This window comes from Clinocottus analis, unplaced genomic scaffold (assembly GCF_023055335.1).
Source record: "Clinocottus analis isolate CAN_PGR_092001 unplaced genomic scaffold, fCliAna1.0.p SCAF_23, whole genome shotgun sequence".
NCBI classification, from domain to species: domain Eukaryota; kingdom Metazoa; phylum Chordata; class Actinopteri; order Perciformes; family Cottidae; genus Clinocottus; species Clinocottus analis.
The window spans coordinates 6589236-6605389 of record NW_027175965.1 but is presented as its reverse complement, the minus strand read 5'-3'; the positions used below and the strand labels follow the sequence as shown (position 1 = coordinate 6605389).

At 43.1% G+C, this 16154-nt stretch overlaps 1 protein-coding gene across 2 annotated transcripts in view; it reads right to left on the bottom strand.

Moving 5' to 3' along the window:
• Positions 1–14529, bottom strand: part of cachd1 (cache domain containing 1) — a 69688-nt gene extending 55159 nt beyond the window's left edge. For both annotated transcript variants that reach the window (XM_068589958.1, XM_068589959.1), the window contains exon 1: positions 14003–14529. In XM_068589958.1, coding sequence (XP_068446059.1) covers positions 14003–14251 — 249 coding nt within the window. In that variant the 5' untranslated portion in view covers positions 14252–14529. The remainder of the gene's footprint in view (positions 1–14002) is intronic.
• Between the last annotated feature and the right edge of the window lie 1625 nt (positions 14530–16154).

Below are 16154 nucleotides of genomic sequence, written 5' to 3'. Positions count from 1 at the left end.
GCTACTTGCACACATTGAATTTATAGAAACCAAATTAACCCTTAATGTCAGCATGTCATTCTTACTCCATCACCAAGTGAAGGGTCTTCCACATACTAACCGTATTTGAGGCCTCAGCACTGGAGCAGCTTTGTTTTTAATAATAATAATAATAATAATAATATATATATATATATATATATATATATATGTTTATTTATTTTAAAGGGCTTTTATGTACAAAGAATTTAAAGTGTTTGCACTGGGACTCGCATCTCAGGCATTACATTCATATTCACAAATCTAATTATGCAAAAATATATAGAGTAAATATCAAATGTACATTCATTAACACTCCAGCAAACCAAACACAGCCTCCGTGTTTCACAAACATGTCAAGCCGAGCTCACGTCAGCTGAATATGCGTCAAGTTTCCTCCCTGAGCCGTCCAAACATGGGAAACCTCTCCTATTCAGATTCATGAGCCGATCATTGCCGTGTGCAGAAGCTCGGGTGTGAGAGCTTTCAAGACAGACAGACAGAGAGACGGAGAGTTCCCCAAGGACACTCGCACGTTTCTGGTATGTAAATGATGAAAGGCTTTGCTGCTGTGAGTACAAGGAAAGGGAGAGCAGTGTTTCTGTTTTTAACGACAGCTCCTCTCTTCCACTCGGCATCCCTGCTACACTGGTCAATCAAAAATGCAGTTTTAGAAAGCTTATTAAACCGAGAATATTTATGTATTCACATTCCAAGGCTGAGTGAAATGACAGTGTTTCTATTGATATAGCTATATACAAAGTAACAATAGTTTTATTGGGTCCTATTTTCTTCCGGTCTGTACAAACTACGGAGCTTTTTTTGACGCGTTACCGTTTGCCCTTTAGTGCAGAGACTTCCCAAAACTGACCATAAAGAGCCCCCATTTATCTGGCTTTGCTTTCTTACACTGAACCAAACCACAGTGGCAGAAACCTTCAACCCCAGCATGTGATTTTAAATAAAGTATAACACAACAACTATGTCTAGTGTGTGTCTGTGGTGGCGTTTCTGTTTGTAGTGCGGCCACGTCGGTAGTCCCGTTCACAAAATATGTTGATTGGGCTCGATGATTACTTCCGCAGTCGTCGTAATGGTGGAAGAACGATGCCATGTTTGTACATTTCATCCAGAACAGTGAGACGGACTAACGGCCCAAAAGCCCTGCCTTGAACTGACCATAAATGGTCTGACCATCATCAGTCCAAGAGTTCCTTCACGCAGACCAAATAACAGTCGGAATAATGCTTCTAGAAAAGGTAAGAGGCTCATTCACACGATCAACATCACCCAACAGAGCAGGTTTACAGCTGCGGATTAATCCAAATACAATTACACCTGATCTGTGAATGAACTCCCTCGAGACCAAACTAAATCCACACACATTTTACTTTGTGGTGTACAAGTTGTAACATTTTTAAGTTTGTTCTGCCAAGTGTGGAGGTGTTCAAATCAGCCCGTAGACTGCACAGACGATGTTGTGAACATTAGCCGTTTTACTCAGTGCTTTGTAATGTAAAAAAGAGGACATCACATCGACATAGACACTAAATACAGATATCTTAAGATTTCACGTTTATATGTAAATGTGGAACTTCACTTAAAATATTGAATATTTCCCTGTAACAGTTATTCACATAGGAATACGCAAGTTCCAGAAAATTTGGGGAACTGAATGTGTCGACGGGGCTTGTCTCCTGTTCAGCTGCCAAGAGATGCCAGCAGCAGCCCCGGCTGGCTGACGGTGCCAACACCGGGGCGAGACAGACTGAGAAAAGCTGGCATGGCACCAAGCAGCCAACCCTGGCAGTGAGCATGCATTCTGGGAAAAAAAAGAGAAGAAAAAGATGTGTCTGAGAGACAAAAGTTTGGAAGGATAGGAGAGTTTGTTGCAGAAAGAGTTAACTGGGCTTCTCCTGGAGAAAGACACACACACACACAAATGTCTAAATAGTCAAGGAGACCTGCTTGCTAAACTATTGGCTGAATATAAGACCTCTCCACTAGACCACCAGAGCTGATTTCAGTGGACAATGGGTACACAAACACAAACACAGAGCGACAGCACAGCTGCTTTTGGACAGGAAGGTCAAATTGACGCTGGTGCCCAAAACACATCATTTCCTTGGTGCCAGAGATTTTTTTCCCTAAAAAAAACCTGAGATGAAATGGATGTGGGGGTACAAGCAGCGCCACAACAACTGTGTGAACCAACCGGGTAACAAACAAAGAGACCATACAGTCTTTTCTGCCTATTTAACTAACGAGCCAATCGTTTTCTCCAACACAGCAGTGAGAGAAAAGCCACAGAGAAAAATAATGAGAACACTGAGGGCAACATGTAAAACATGCCGCTGCGTGATTATTTCAAGATGGTCCCCGTGCAACAAGAGCACTATGTTTTTTATGAAACCAGGACCCGTCAAGAGGCATTATGGTTATCATTTGAGCATTGAGCAGAATAAGTTCCAAAAAAAAAAAAAATTAAAAAACTAAAAAAGGACTTGGTTTCCATATTTCACCCGAAATGAGATCACTAATCTGCTGGGCTGACTTTCCAGCAAGGAGAAAATGTCCATTGCGATGCCGAGCGCTAAATAGCTGCAGTCTTACGCGCATGGAGTCGGGGCCAGGTTGCTGGTCAATGATGTGTCCAGATGTTTTGGACTGGGTGGCCGTAGTCGTTAGCTGCTATATGAATGCTCTGAATCCTGTAAAATCCCCCGATATAACAACACAATCCAAACTACGGTCCTGGGCAGGTAGCCTATGATAGTTTAGGACGACGGGCAATCCCCAATCACACCCTCGATGTCATTGCAATAACTCTCAAAATCATGCTAAAGAATGCAAACACGTGCGTCGTCTTAAGCAGGAAACCCCGGGGTGTTGTTGACATGCCAGCAGGGGGAAATGTGTTAACCACCGACGCCTCTCCTAATGCTCGTCTTGCATTACTCGAGTCAGTCCAGATCAAATAAGCAACTCGTGTGGCAGAAACATTACTGAGCTCAGAGACACCGATAGCCAAACACAGCTGCAGCCGCTCCGTACACGCGGAGTCTGTTTATGTGAGAAATGTGTGTGTATGGAGATAGAGATAGTGTAAGAGTGTGACTTGAGGTGTTTACATGTGTTTGGAACACTAAAACAGTGTGTGAAGCCATCTCCCCATTTTTTTTTTTCTCCCTCTCGCACTCAACACCCCGACACTCCTGTCTGCCTCCCAATTAGCAAGCTGTATCGCGTGGATCCCTCTTGCCGTTTCCTCTGCGAGAAGGAAAAAATAAAAAGCGCCGCATCTCTTTTCATCTTCCCAGACAGAATGTCCAAAGTCCAACTCATTAGATCGGGTCACTTCCCGACGTATCTTCAAAAGGCTGAAACCAGCAGAAGACAAAAAGGCACAGGACAGTTTCACATTCCACCGTCGGCAGACACAATTACACCGAGAGATGGGAATATGGAGCAGAGAAGATGAGAAGATGATGAGGAAGATTGACAACATGCATTCTGCACTCCAGTTCTTAGTTTCTTTTTTTTTTTTTTTCCCTGACAGCCGAGACCTCAAGGCACAACCCAAATCCAAAAGGAAGTATAATGATGATGTATTAATCTATAGATGGAGATCATCTCTAAAAAAACGGTGCTCAGATGTACAAAGATCATTTTAAAAACAAAAATGCATTCATGCTTATGAAGTGTCCCATGTTCTCACGGCTGTATATGATTTATTATAGCTACGTTGTAAGGTGCTTGTCGATCTAACACAATACACCAACTATGCATCTGTGTTCAAGCGTCCAGAGTTCAAAGCCCCCTCTGCCTTTCATTTGAAGCACATAAAATATCTCAGCATCCATTGAACTGACACAAACAGTGGCTAGATATGTTGCGTTAAACATTAAAGGGCGATATACACACTCTTGCAACTACAACTGCGGCTGGCCACGCGGTTGCATCGACGGACTCGTTTTGGTTTATGGTTCCCGCCTTTTCCATACGCCTGAACAGTAGGCGGCGCGAGGACCGCTTAGAGTCGACTATCCCACGCTATCTCCTCGACCTGCACACCGACGGTCACCGATATCTCCCTCCAGGAATTCACCGCCATCGTGTCCTTATACTCCGTCAAAGACGGGTTTTATAAATGCTCATATTTGCAGGACCACGTCAGCCAAACGTCCTTCAACGGGATCCACTGTTCGTGTTTCTGTGATGGCTTTTTAAAAATGGCGGTGTTATGCTATGAAACCGGAAAGGATGTGGTTCGCAGACCAATCACAGTCTTGCGGGCTGCGAACGGCTCGCGTAGCTTTGTCGGATAGTCCGAAATTTTGGGCGACGCATGCAAGAGGGCTGACGGGACTACCCAGGGGCCCTTGCGGGTTTTGCATGCTTGCGTCTTTACGTAAAAGCCGAGTTTAAAGGACCCTTTACCGACTGCAGATTTTAAAACCGGCTGTCGCCATTAGGTTAGGCAAGTCAGACTGAATGAGCTGACCTGGACAACCTTGTGACCTCAGAGTCTGGAGAGGTCGACTTGGAATTCCTCACAAATCAGAGACAACGATGCAAACCGCTGTGACATTGTGCGTTTTGTGTGTCTGTATATACAACATCAGAATATAAGAGAACTGCAATTTCTTCTCTCCCAAGTCTTCCCTGACACTCGCAACAGCCTTCTGCCTCGAGGAAGAAGAACCCAGAAGCACAGAGAAACATAGACAGTCAGATCTTCGCCGCCGAAAACGAACTCTATGCAAATACAAAAATGCTGCAAACGGGCATAAAAAAAAAAAAACGCGGATGGAAATTTTTGACACTTTTGGGAAACAGTGCTTTCTCAACAACTGTGAAGTTTCGGTTTACTGCCAGTTAATGTATGCAACACAGAGCCCTGAGAGAGAAGCATAAACAGAGAGAGAGAGAGAGAGAAAAAGAGGCATGAAAAGCAGTCTGATCTGCTTCTCCACAGCAGGAGCTCCAACTTTCTCCTCATCGGGAATGCAAAACCCCTTCACCAGGAGTGTGTGTGTGTGTGTCTATATGTATGTGTGAGGGGGGTGGGGGCCTTACAAATGCACGTCGTCTGCGGGAGGGAACCGTTCCCTCTCTACTATGCTTGGCCTTCCAGTCTGCTATTTTACTCGCTGCCCCCTTTGCCTTCCCCGACAGGCCGCCGCCCCTTTTCCTTTCCCCTTCTTTCGCTCTTTCAGGGAGAGTTCATTTTGAGTGTCGCCCATTGTGGCGGGTGAAGGGACTGACTTGCTAAGGGGGGGGGGGGGATTGGCCTCGGGTCCCTCGGCGCACACTGCCAGGTCAGCCCTGTTGGAGCTAACTAAGTAACACTGGCAGGAATCTGGAGGAAACACACAAAAGCCTGGATCACCAATAAAGATTCTTTTCACTCTTTCATTGAGTGCATTTGTTATCAGTGTGTGTGTGTGTGTGTCTAAAGACATCGCTGAAGGGGTGATAGTGAATGGGAGAGAAAGAGAGATAGAGGGGGGGGTTCATTAAAAAGGGGAGAATGAGCTGATTAGACAGCCAGTTAATTAGTTCTCCTCTTTAATAAGCAAAAGGACAGAGTTAGCTACTTTCACTGAAAACCTGCAGGGCTGGTGCACGGGACTCATTTCAATACGTAGAAAGTTAGAGCTGAAAGGATTAGTTGATTAATCAGCGGACAGAAAATTAATCTATAACTGTTTTGATAAGCGATTCATCGTTTTAACTTCTTCATGGTCATGAAATGCCAAATATTGGTGGTGAGGATTTGATCCGTTTCCCTTTTATATGTCATCAAGGGAATATCGGTTAAAAATACTGTAACTTCGGATTAATAAATATAACAATCATTAGTGTGGAAGAAATGGAGAGGGAGCAGGCAGATACGACTTTTATCAGAAATAAATTGTGGGAATCAAAAACTTGTCTTTGAGGCATCGAGAGTAAACTTGCCAGGATTTAGATTCAAGCAATTCAAGACAACTAAGTACTTATGACTATGGTAACTTCTTTTTTTATTGTCTCGCCGACGTTTATTAAGTTTACGATTATTTAAAAACAGTCAAAAGCAGCAAATCCTTAAATTTCAGAATCTATAACCGGAGGGCATTTGCTATTGTTGCTGCAAAAATGACAGACAAACAATCATGAAAATAGTTTCCAATCGATTCAGCGAATTCACTAACACTTTCAGCTCTTTAAGTGATAACAACACAGACACACATATTGTATACCTGCATGACATCCTGACATTTATCTCAAGCTAATCGTATAATGACAGGATGTTTGAAGCTGGGAGAAAATGTCACTTATTGTCCTTAATCTGAACCAGTCTGACTACATTGCACTTTGATAGCAATTCCGGAAATGTTCAGTCTAGATTCTTAAGCTCAGCATTGTACAAAAAGGCAAAAGAAAGGAAAGATTTAGGGTAAGCAAAGGCTGAAAATCACTGCAAAACCAATTTAAGTCAAGGCCAAACACACAGACACACACTGACACACACACCCAGAGACACAGAGAGGCCTTCTCCAACAGGAAATGTGGGCAACGGATCAAAAAGCGGTCAGATAAATGATCTGGCCACGACAGTACAGACAGATTTAAACCACAACAGCTGGTGCAGAAGAGGAAGAACATCGCTTTTATTCTCCGTCTCGACCGCAGCCAGCGGCGAGCCAGGAGACGGTGCACGAGGCTGCACTGTACTTACACAGGAACACAATGAAAAGGGATTTTTTTGATTGAAACAAATGGGAACCGTCTTGTGAAAAGATCTGAAGAACGAGTGTCCTCATATCGTCCAGCGGCCTTGTAGCACAGTCGAGTTAGATAATGTGAGTGGACTGCAGGTAGATATAAATGAAGATAAAGCCAAGCGATACACAAAGACTTCAGGTCTCTACGGAGGTCATTTGGCAACTGTTACTAAATGAAAAACAGCCTTTTTAATGATATCAGTGAGAAATCTTCCAACAAAAAAATAAACATCTAAAAACATCAAAAGACAGAGACAGAGAAGTAGACAGTTTATGCATTTAACAGCTAAATTCACAGTATAATTTGTTCTTAAACTATTGTGAATGAAGAGACCATTAATTAAAATAGAGGGAAAAGTGTGACAGACAAACATATCAAGAAACAACAATGTTCCTGCACAGCGGGTTTGTTTTCTATAGAGTAAGCTCTTTGTAGCTTTCATGATCTTATTTCAAACAAAACATTCACCCTTTTCCATGAGTTTTAAATCATGCCAGGATATTGCTCGCACATTGTGGGTGATCCATACATCGGATTGCCTTCAGAAATGTCAAAAAATAAGAGACTTCCTCTAAACTTTGAGGATATCTGCAGATTCCATACGCGCCGCCAAAGGCCTCCTGAGCTTCGCTACTGTTGGACTTTATTTGCAAGATAGGCAAGCATGAATACTAAAATACCTGCACCACATACAAGACAAACAAATACAGGTTATCCCATGCAGCCGTGGATCGTGTACTTCGTTAATAGCCTGATGACGGCATTTTGTTTCTGATGACACTCGTGCTTAAAAAGTCACAACAGTGGAGTTCATTTGTGAAAATGATCTTGCTGAACGACACGTTACAGTCATAAACTTGTGTTTGCCAGAGAGCTTATTTTCTGCATAAATCCAAAATAATGGCATTGGCTTCATGTCGAGGGAACCAGTGTGACGCCAACTTCGGCGGTCGGTCGACAAAAGTACGCGTCACTCCTGCTGCACTATGCAGGATATACGGTTACGTTTCTGAAATCCAGATGTGACATGGTTTCCATGCAAGAGCAGCATTTAATTCCCAGCCTTGTCAAACAAGTCGAGGGACCTCACCGTGTCTGATGTGTGTTCAGTTGCGGGTTCGAGATATTGTGGAGCGGAGCAGTTGGATGTGAAGGGGGCGCCGGAGCCTCTCGATGGCTGGACTCAGGCCAAAACACACAACAGCTCCACATTTAATGAAAACGTGGCCCATTGCTGGGTTCTCCCCCTGCATTGTGATGGGAGGATAAAAAGGTAACGGCCGACAGAACTGGGACGTTTCTCCGGTTTTGGACAGGGCCAAGAATTTTGAAGAGCGATATGAAAAGTCATTCTGAGTTTAAAAACATAGCAGATGTCGCTGTGGGACTTTGCAGCTGTTCACAAAAGCGCCGCGTCTCCATGAAAAACAGACGCAAGAAACGCAACTCTTGATTTCTATTTCACTTTTGAATTACAGAAACATTTCTCTTGGAAAGGATGACATGTATACCCCCGAGGTTATCAAATCAGTCACCATGTTTATGTTCAATTCAGCTTGGATAAAAATGAAAAGTTTGAAGTATTCACGCATCAGCAGCAAGCCAAGAACCCAAAAACTAATAGTTTGGAAAAAAGCACCAGTTCAAAATGGAAAGAAAATGCAAGGAGGTGCAGATAGTTCTGCACAGCCTCAAATGGCTCATAAACCGCCGAAGCGCTTTGTGATTTATGGTTGGACTTAAAAAAAAAAAAGGAGGAGTTTCAATGCAAAGCTGACTAATGCAAAGCTGCTGCGGCTCGGACGACCTGCACGTCACACGAGAGGAAGGAGGGGGGAGAAACCGAAGCGGTAAGTTGTTAGATCGATATCTGAACCCGATATAGGTACACGCTTCAGGAGATGTTGAGGCTTTCCACCCACAAATCCCACTTTTCTTGAAAGTACCTGAACGCAGCAGCAGCATCTACAATCAACACTTTTTATGTTGATCGTTGTTTATGAATTAACTGGGAAAGGAGACACTCGTAGTGACAAAACAGAAAATTGTCACTTAACCCCACAGTTCCCCTCCACTTTTAACTCATCGTTTTGGTTTATTCTGCTCTCTGCATCCTTGTTTTTCAGCAACGGGGCTCTAAAAAACTAACTGTATTCTTTCAACAAACAATACAGAGACAACATTATCAACTAGCTTGCCAACAGATGGCGCATAAGGTCATAATATATTCATTTTTGTACACAAAAGTGGCCAAAAAACCCCACCTTTCTGGAGGTTTTACTCCACATTATGATTCTATTTGAAACTAGCGATCGAGAGCATAATCTCAATGTTTACTGAGGAAATCAACTAAGTGAGAAGTCATTTTCTCATCGACTTCTATACAACCGGACTTCTTTTGGCAACTGGAGGAGTCGCCCCCTGCTGGCCAGGAGAGAGAAAGCAGGTTGAAAGACACTGTACTGGATTAGTTTCTTCGAACAGGAAGTCGTCACTGGTTTGCAACATTGGACTAACTTAGAGAGGTGTGTACCCTCTGTGCCGTGAAGTGCCCGTTATACCCTCAACAAGACACGCACGAATGAGCTTAGATATGTATGCATCCCAAAACGCAATATTGAACAATATTGTACGAAACAAAAGCACATGTATAACTTTATATTCAAATACACAGCGTGCATGGAGTGCAATAGCACGTCAGGCTGAAGTGAAGCAGTTCACACATCGACTTGAGACGTGAAAAGAGCACGAATGAGAGCGTAATACCCCAACATGTAGCAGGGGGCCCGTGAGGTAACCTTGACTTTTTGAATACAGCACAGGCGCTGCAGCGAGACGCGAGAAGGCTTTGAAGCCGTGCTGCAGAGAACCTTGAAGGAATCCCGATGTCCTGCTGTATATCCTCTCACCCTCCTCCTCTTCCTCCTCCTCCTCCCCATCTGCCTCCTAGTCTCTGCAAGTGATTCATTTTAATGCGAGGCAAAAAGGAAGAAACACAACATACGCATGTCGACACACAGACAAAAAGTAACGCAGTGAAACGGGATTTAAATAAAAAAAGGCAGGTGAAAGACATTCAGACATGTTAAAAAGGGCCCAATCAAAACGCTAGTCCAAGCAGAAACAGCAACAATTTGGGTTGTGTGATAGACGATGACTGGTGTTGCCGTTGGACCAAACCCATGAAATCAGAGCCTAATGACAGGGCCAGAGCGGCCCCAATTTTCTCTTTTCCTGCACAAACCCCTTTAAACTACTATCAATATTCAATTAGGGGGCCGGGGATGCCGGACGAGCCGGCCTCAATAACAAACCACACTTCTCTGAGGATTAAGGCCCTTAAAACTAAATTTCCTCTGTAAACAATCTGCCGACAGGGCATCCATACCCTCTCTGTAAAAAGCAAGGGAGCTGGACTTCTCACACAGCGATGAGTGATCTCTAAAAGGCTTCAGCATCAGCAACAATCTATAAATGGCACGTCGGTTCATTTTCAACAGTGATTAAGCGCACGTGGCTGAAAACGTGTACTGTTGTCTTGGCTCTATCACCAGGCCTGTAGTTTAATAGCATGCAAAAGGGGATTAAATTAAATATTTTAGATACAAGTACAAACTGCCGTGTAAAACTCTGGCTTTTTTTTAAACAAAAAAGACAATACATATATAAGAGAAGATTGTCTGTTCTCACAATGAACAAGTTGCACAGCAGAAATCCTCCAGATATCTGAAGTCAATTATTAATGTGGAAGAATATCCTTAACCATTTTTTCTACATGACAAGCCCTCACTTTTCTCTCTCTCTTCGATTCCATTTTTTTTTAAAATCATCTATGTTGTTGTTCTTTTTCCATTTTATTGTTATTTTCACGTGTTTGTCATCCTGCGTTGTATCTGTGCTGCTGCCTCCAGGTCATCATTGTGAATGAGAATTGGTTCTCAACTGATTTTACCTGCTTCAATAAAAGGTCAAATGAAATAAAAGACAAAGCCGGCTGCACGGGTGCATTCGAAACAACTCGACACAAGCCACACAAAGGATGTCAGGGGTGCGCTGATCCAGCTTTTTCAGTCCCGATAGCGATACCTGGACTTTGGGTATCATCCGATAAAGTAAAGTTTCCGATACCAGTGTTTAATTAACAGGCTGTGTGCCTCGCTGTGTGGAAGAGACTGAGGTCATTCTTCTGTGTGTAAGGGAATATCCGGCTTGACTTTGGAGGGGAAAAGATATAAGAAATAAATACATAGATACACATGTACTGAATTGCTATTCATTCAAATAACTGGTATCCAATAGAAGATCAGCTTATTGTCCCCGATACACTAAAGTGAGTAAATGTCGAGGCCAATATCCGATATCGGTGAATCTCTACTAAACAACACACGAGGTACAATGATCATGAAATATGTAAATTGCAGGAAAATTATGGAGATTTCATGCAAACCACTAAAACGGTCCTAGAGGCCACACTCATGAAGACAGCTCATAAACAAATGTCTAGGGGAAAGGAAATGTATCTAAAATACTGACTGATGATAAAATAATCAATAATATTACAGATGGATTAATCACTGACAAGAAAAGCAGTAAGTTGCAGCCCTATAGCATTCTTTACAGTCGCAATAAATACCAATAGAAATCCAAATTCACAACTAAATGTATGAACTACTAGATTGTAGCAGAATGGCATAACTTTAATACATGTGACGACATAAATAGATAAAAGATCCCTTAAAAAAAAAAAAAGAGTGTCAAGACCTTTGTGTCCCTTGATGATTGAATAACTCAATGACAGCTTGAACAAGGTTGACCCGGTGACTCAGCTGCTCCGACACCGACTGCCTCAAATTACACATCTGCCAGAGAATGAGGGGTGGAGCGGAGAGAGGTAGGATTACGCTTTAAGCAGCGATGCCGGCACGCACGCCCGATAACAAAACCCATCTGATCTTCTCAAAATAGTTCAGCGTGAACTTTTGCGTGTCTGTGTCTTTTGTGCCCGCCCCCCTCCCAAAAAAAGGCCTTGAAGCGGTAATGAATGACAGCCGTGACTCGAAAAATCTGAAGTCAAATGGTGGCGTTTGGATACAAACACAGTGTGGGAAACCACAGCACCCGGGGGGAAACGGAAACAAAATGCCAAAGAGACAGAAAGATATATTGAAATGGAGTTCAATGGGCAACACCTGCAGACAGCGAGCAGGTGTCCACTCAGACGGCGTGGCCGGCAGATTCCTGCAGCTGTTTTCACGGGCGGATGTGGGACTGTTATTACTGGATGCGCGTCTCTAGCATTTGAGGAACAGTGTCTTGACGAATCCATGAAACGCACCGCTTCACTCAAACTTGGGCTATCGCTTCACGCCAAGTCAGATTTCCCCAGCTTGTACAACAAGGCCGTCTCAAGGCTTTTTTTCTCATGATACAGGCCATGTTTTCATAGATGATCAGAAAGGGCTGTAAGAAATCAGAGTGAGTAAAAAAACAGAAATCTATTTGCATTACTGCGTCTTTGCAGCCGATATCACCATTTTACGCTATGAAATAAAGACTATGACGGCGGATTTATTTCACTTTGAGCACCAGCGAGATAAAAAAAAAGAATAATACAGAGCCGGAGAGACAAACGGCAGAGAAAATGACGGAAAGAACGAGGATGAGAAACAAACTGGAGCTTGGAGAAGGATGCGCAGTGACAAAGGCGGATCCAGAGGGGGGATCAGAGGAAGCCCTCAAAGCCAACTCCCCGAGCCGGGATGAAGGAAAGCTCAGTGTGGAAGCAGAGAAGATGAAACACCGTTTGGGGGCAGGGGCCCCCCCGCTGCCTCGACTGTGTTCAGGGCCTGTGAGCTCCAGTGCCTGTGAAGTGCTAAACACCCCCCTCACACCATGCAGCAGTGGGCACTGCACCCTGCGCCTCCTGCCATTTGGTGACTCAACGCCGGTCTGCACGCACGGACAGGAGGAAGTAGTGTTTTCGTTGTGATTGCATAGTGGGTCGGAAATAAATCTGGGCTGCAGCAAACAGTTGTTTTTTATGAGTGATTCGTCTACTGATAATTATCCTGGTTGATTGTTATGTCTATCACATGAAGGGAAATGGTGACAATGTTTTGGGAAAACCAATTAAACGATTTGTGGACTAATCGTGATTTAAATTGTTCCAAAATCTATAGATATTGGATTTATTGTGATGAAATAATACCTGGAAAAATACTCACATTTTTCAGTAGCTAGAAACTGTAAAATGTTGTCAAAAATTGTTGAATCACCCGACTAGTTCAGCTCTGACCAATCAAGGCTTAAAAATTAAATATCTATAAACATTATGTAGTTACTAAGAGCTAGAAAAATGGATGTAATGTCTCCAAAGGTTAAAAAAGGACTTAAAAGCATGAACTACGTCACTTCTAATAAAACACAAAAATAACTAACAATGAATCACTTTGTCAATGACTAAATTAATCTACAACTATTTTTGATAATTGCCATATCAAGGTTACAGCATCTTCTATTTGCTGTTTATTCATCTGGAGCACTGGGAACTTGTGATGTGATTTTTTTTTTTCCTCCACCAGTTTCTAAATATAATCGGAAGCATGAAGGAAACAATGTGTTTCTAAAAAAAAAAAACAGAAAAAAATGATTTTATGACTAGGTCTGTGCTGCAGCCAGTTTATATAAAAATAGATGTATTCCTTCTATTTGATGTTCAGGAGACCTACATAGCCGAGATTCCCAGACACACTTGAAGGCATGTTGAATAATAACCAGCTTATTTATCTGCACATTTGCATGTGTGCATCTTTAGAGGGACAATGTTTTGGACGAGAGCCAATCCACAAAGAGAAGCTGCTTCATGGCAGTGGATGCACCTTTTTCGGCCAAGACACGTGCAAACACACACACAAAGCGAATGTGATCCATGTTAAATTAGTATTTTTCTTAAAGCAAGTTATGGAATAATAACTGAAACACAGGCAACCGGAACATCAAACCTCCAGCGAGTTCACGTCCCAGATAAAAGCGTCCCGTCTTCAAAGCGCCTGTTGTTGCGACCAAAGAGCTTATTGTTTCGTAACACTGAAACATTTCAGTCAACTTTTCAGTCATTTTGCGCGTCGTTTTGGCTCGAGTGGCCCTGAACACACCTCGTCGTAGTAACGTTACACAGACACGAGTAAAACAAACATTTGTCCTCCGCGTTTACCTGCATAGTTAAGACTCCCAGCTCGTGGGACGACAGCTTCTTCATCTGCTCGGCCAGGACCTGCGCTTCCTCCAGGATGGAAAACTCCGTGTCGGCTCCGCAATATCCACAAAAAAGAGCCGAGCCGATGAGAGCGAAGCTCCAAGAAAAGGACAACAATCCCCCGTGAAACCGAAGGTGTTTCTCCCGGATAGCAGCGCGCGTTTTCGGCGACAAACCCAGAGGTTTCTCCCCCGTCCGCCTCGCCATGATGGCTGTGAGTCTGCAGACTTGGAGAAGCGCGTGAGTCTGAGCTGGTGGCGGAAGAAAAACTTCAAGGGGGGAAACTACTTTTACAACTTCGCAGCGGAGAGGACGTGTGCTCTTTCTCTCCGGTTCACGTCTCCAAAATTCCCAGCAACGGTCACCATTGCAGCTCCTTGAAATCCCTCAAGAGAAGTAGATCCATGCGTGAAAGAAGACACCGGTTTCCTTTTTTTTCCTTCTTTTTACCGTAGTCGGTGTTCCGTCTTCGGCCGGTCGCTCCAACTCCTGGAAGTCTGGCAAAGTGTGTGTGAGCCGGAGATTCTCCACAATGGGGGTGAAAGTGGGAGGCGTGGAAACACAAGAGTCCTAGCGGCGCCTGGATCTGTGGATCAATGGATCAGGGCTTCGTGGTGCCTTCACGGTGCCTTCGTGCTGACGGGGAAAAGGGCCACCGGTAAAAAAAAAAAAAAAAAATTAAAAAAAACAAGGTAAACTTCCAAACTATTTTTGTTTTATACATTTGTATTTATATGTTCACAGTTCTATATTAGTGTTGCATTTTCAATCAGGGAGGTGAACATGCAGCATCAAAGCCTTTCACATTGCCAGGAATAAAATGGTGGTGACAAATTATTGATTATTTACTTAATTACTGGATTAAAAGTCAAATAAATTTTACTATCCTGGAAAAAAAAACCTTTACAAAACAGCCTTGAATGGGGGAAAAGGGAGGAAACCTCAGCAGATGTGAGTCAAAACTGCTGCAATTGGCCAATAAAATGCCTCTCAAGTGTAAGTATTTCCCTGCAGGTTGCTAAAAAAAAGCAACATATTTACTTTCAGTGACTTTTATAAGTTTTCTTTCTTATATTTTTTAACTTGAAGTGGGGTTGCAGTCTTTAGTTTTGATGAGGCAGGATCCTTTTAGATCTTTTCTGCATGACACACTGGCAGTATGTGCCATCATGTGTGTAGAACAACACAGACCACCAGAAGACACAATAGTGTACTTGAGGTAAAACTCCAGACACAGAGAAAAATGCTCTGCTTTTAGGCATTAATCACATGGGCAGGTGAGATATGTGATACCCTATCCCATCTCATGTGGATTGTGGGGAATGTAACGACAGCATTTGGATGAAAAGAAGTGAAAGCACCACTGAAGCAACCAGCAGAGACTCCACTCCTGTTAAGATCCAGTTCTTCTTTTTGTTGCAGCTTCAATTTCACTTCGGCTGAGCCTCTTTGAGGAAGAGCCGAGGCTCGTGTATTTGGGCAATTCCCATTTTGATTGCTGACTGCAAAAACACATTTTTAATCTGTTCAAGAATCTTGTGGTCAAGGCCAATGATGCGAGGCAATGAAGTTGAACAGCACTCCAACCCATCCTCTTTTTGGTACGTTGCATCCAGGCCCAACATATCAGTTTCAAGGCTATTTGTTCACAAACAAATGTTTTGTACCATTTCCCAAAAATACATATGAGTTATCCTTTACCACCTCTATCTTTTAGAGACAGCCTGTGTCCACGGACAGATGCAATGGGATGAAAACATAGCTTCCTTTGGCCGTGTAATGGAGCCTCAGGTGGCGTTGTATTGATTGATTTATGTCATTTACACTCGATTTGACAGTTTTTAATCCATAAACTCATATAAAATGCACATCACGGGTCATGAGAGGCTTTTAAAGAAACCTTTTGACTGTTTACCACAGATGTAGCTGTGAAGCGATGTCACTGCTCCAAGGTTTTCGTAGTGTAGTTTGGTTTGAGGACCGACAAGAAGCTGCAACACCAGTAAAGCTGTAAGTCCTTTATGGATCAACTGTGTTTTCATGTCTTCGTGATGCGTCACTTGCTGGTGAGTCGACACATTGTAAATATATAATGTCTATGTTTTAGTCC